Genomic DNA, 2893 nt, shown 5'->3' with positions numbered 1-2893 from the left:
GCGTGCGTGCGTGCATGTGTGTGTGTGTGTGTGGTGCTCATATTCCCTCCAGCTATGACTAACGTCTTTGACACAGTCAGTGGCCCATAGCAAATGCAATACATACTGCTTAAACCAACTTCATCTCAATGTCATCCTGTTGAACTCTTTATGTATTAGCTACTGTGACATTATTTTGTGTAACTTTTTTTTTTTTTTACTTTTTTGTCTTATTTTATGGAATAAACTAAAGTTTGTTTGTTAAATGTGGTTTTAATTGGATGATTATTTTTGTATATTGAATATTTGATGACATGCCTCATTTCATTTATTTAAATAAATATAATAAAATAAAATAAAAATATATAATATAATATAATTTTCTAAGGTTAAAACTGTCTATACTTATTTTGAGTATAATTTAAAACAAAAATTAAGAATAAGAAATTTAGAAAGACGTACTTTAATGTGAATGCTGACCACAGTATAAAATAAAGTAGAAAAGATTATTTCCTTTTTGGTCACACTTTATTTTAAGGTCCAATTCTCGCAATTAACAAACCATGAACTATGACTTTTGCCTTGATAAACTGCTAATTTGATTCTTATTAATAATTAATAAGGTAGTTGTTAAGTTTAGGTAATGGGTAGGGTTAGGGATGTAGAATATGGTCATGCAGAATATGTGCTTTCTAAGTACTAATAAACAGCCAATATGTTATTAATAGGCATGCTAATAAGCAACTATAGTGAGAATTGTTCCCTATACTAAAGTGTTACCTCCTTTTTCAACTTATTTCCTTTAAAATATGTCTTTAAAATCGTAAAACTGTGTGTACTTTTGGCTCTTCAATTACAGACAAAGAGAGTGTTCTGGAAAAATGGTTGGATTTTTTTTTTTTTTTGCATTTGTGTTTCTTTGAAACAATTTTCACTCAGAAATTCTAGTTAATTTAGAAAATAATTACAAAAAAAATGGCAATTTACACACTGAATCAAACATGCGTAGAAAGGCTAAAAAAACATTATTTTCTTGTAAGACTCTTGAATAATCTTGTTTTATTTACTAATTTTTCTCATTTCTAAAGACAAGACTTTTATTTCTGAGTTTGGTCTGTTATCATCATCTGTACGTCTCTGACTCTCACAGGAAAGCAGTAAAGGCCACACTGGTTCTTCTGCCGCTGCTGGGCATCACATACATGCTGTTCTTCGTCAACCCAGGCGAGGATGAGATCTCACAGATTGTCTTCATCTACTTCAACTCTTTCCTAGAGTCCTTTCAGGTGAGCAAACACAGTTTTGACCCAGATTAATTGTTAAAGCAGATCCGAAATGAATCTTTATGAAATTCACTAAGAATAAATTGCACCCGCTGATAGAGTTGTTTTTTTGCACACGCTGCCTTTTACAAAAAGTGCTGAGGTTTGTGAACAAGGTGCATTGTATAATAAGCCTAATTTGCATTGAAAATAATGACAGTGACTGAATCTAAATACAAGCGCAGTGCTATTTAAGTGCATTTAATGCTTGCTTAAACTGGATTGCGGGTGCGTAGTGTGTAAGACACAGGTTTTGTGCTGAAACATCACATGCTAAGGCTTTTGTTTTCGCAAAAAAACAATCAGTTTACACGACTAAATGTGTGTGTTTTGATGTTTAGTGTGTTATTAAATCTCACCCACATGTTCGGAAATCCTCGTTCGATTTCCTTGTGGTACATTTCTCACAGTCTGCCATGTCATCCGAAGCACACAAGGTCAACTCTGTCCCCTGTTTTGCACCATTTGCTTCCTGGCGTGTCCCGAGGGTCTCTCACGCATGTCGAAGTCATGTTTTCCACAGATTCATCTGCTCCCACATCTGTCCGACTCCTCACGGGAGTGATAGTTCATCAGTGGGTTGAATTGAATTTTAGAGTGGTCACGTCAGGAAAACATTTTTAATGCAAACTGATTGTTTTGGTTAGTTTTGGCACAATCCTGATCAGACTGAAGAAAGCATGTAAAATCATTAATAAAATCAAAAAGCAATTTAAAAAAAAAGATTGGATAATGGATAATACAAAATTATACTGTATAACATATTGTCCATATTGGTTCTACTTGTGTCCATTCGCACAGTTAGGCAAAGAACATATTTCCTTATAAAATACAGCTAATTAATTTGCTAATAAAAGTGCATTAATTAGCTTTAAAACTAATATTTTTCATGAGTGGGAAAAAAAATTAGAAAAAAATGCTTTTACTGTGGGCATTATCAGAGGTTTACCAGTTTCCTCTGCAAAATACCATGCCAGAAAAAAGATGTTATGTAACCATAATGACAGCAAAACCGTTTATTAGTTTACGTAAATTCCTTTATTAGGAATCGTCTAGACTAGAGAGTTAAGATTATCAGATCCCAGATAAGTCATCAGTTAGGGAGATTGCAGACGATTGCTTCTCTTCTTTACAAAATCATATACAGTACCTTTTTTTTTTTTGATAGGCTATGTATTATACAAGTTCCCTTTCGATACTTCACTCGTGCTGCGTCTTGCTTAAGACGCATATGGGAAAAAGCCTTTTTTCCACAAGCTTCTTAGATTTTTTCTCCTTCAGCGACGACTCTACGCTCATCGCTGATCCTGAAAGCCTGCTCGCCGTTGACACGCCTTCTCAGCTGGAATCGGGACCTCTCAGCACAGTTGACCTGCTTCTCCGCCGCTACAGCGACGCAGCAGTTCGTTTCACTGCGTGAATGAAATAGGCTTCAGTTCAGGAGAAAAAGGGCTTTTTCCCATATGCGTCTTAATTAGGTTAGTTCACCTCAGAATGAAAATTAGGCTGCGTTTCACTCACCCCCGAGGCATCCTAGGTGTATATGACTTTCTTCTTTCAGACGAATCCAGTCGGAGTTATATTAAAAATTG

The 2893-nt window shown here is 35.1% G+C and overlaps 1 protein-coding gene across 1 annotated transcript in view; it reads left to right on the top strand.

Moving 5' to 3' along the window:
- The window catches only part of LOC107662410 (corticotropin-releasing factor receptor 1-like), a 140198-nt gene that overhangs the window by 121897 nt on the left and 15408 nt on the right, over positions 1–2893 (top strand). The window contains exon 12 of the mRNA XM_016452431.1: positions 1130–1265. Within this exon, the coding sequence (XP_016307917.1) occupies positions 1130–1265 (136 nt within the window). The remainder of the gene's footprint in view (positions 1–1129; positions 1266–2893) is intronic.

This window comes from Sinocyclocheilus anshuiensis, unplaced genomic scaffold (genome assembly GCF_001515605.1).
Source record: "Sinocyclocheilus anshuiensis isolate Anshui unplaced genomic scaffold, SAMN03320099.WGS_v1.1 scaffold11, whole genome shotgun sequence".
In the NCBI taxonomy this organism is placed as follows: Eukaryota; Metazoa; Chordata; class Actinopteri; order Cypriniformes; family Cyprinidae; genus Sinocyclocheilus; species Sinocyclocheilus anshuiensis.
The sequence above is the reverse complement of the archived record's forward strand: the minus strand, read 5'-3'. Positions and strand labels throughout refer to the sequence as shown.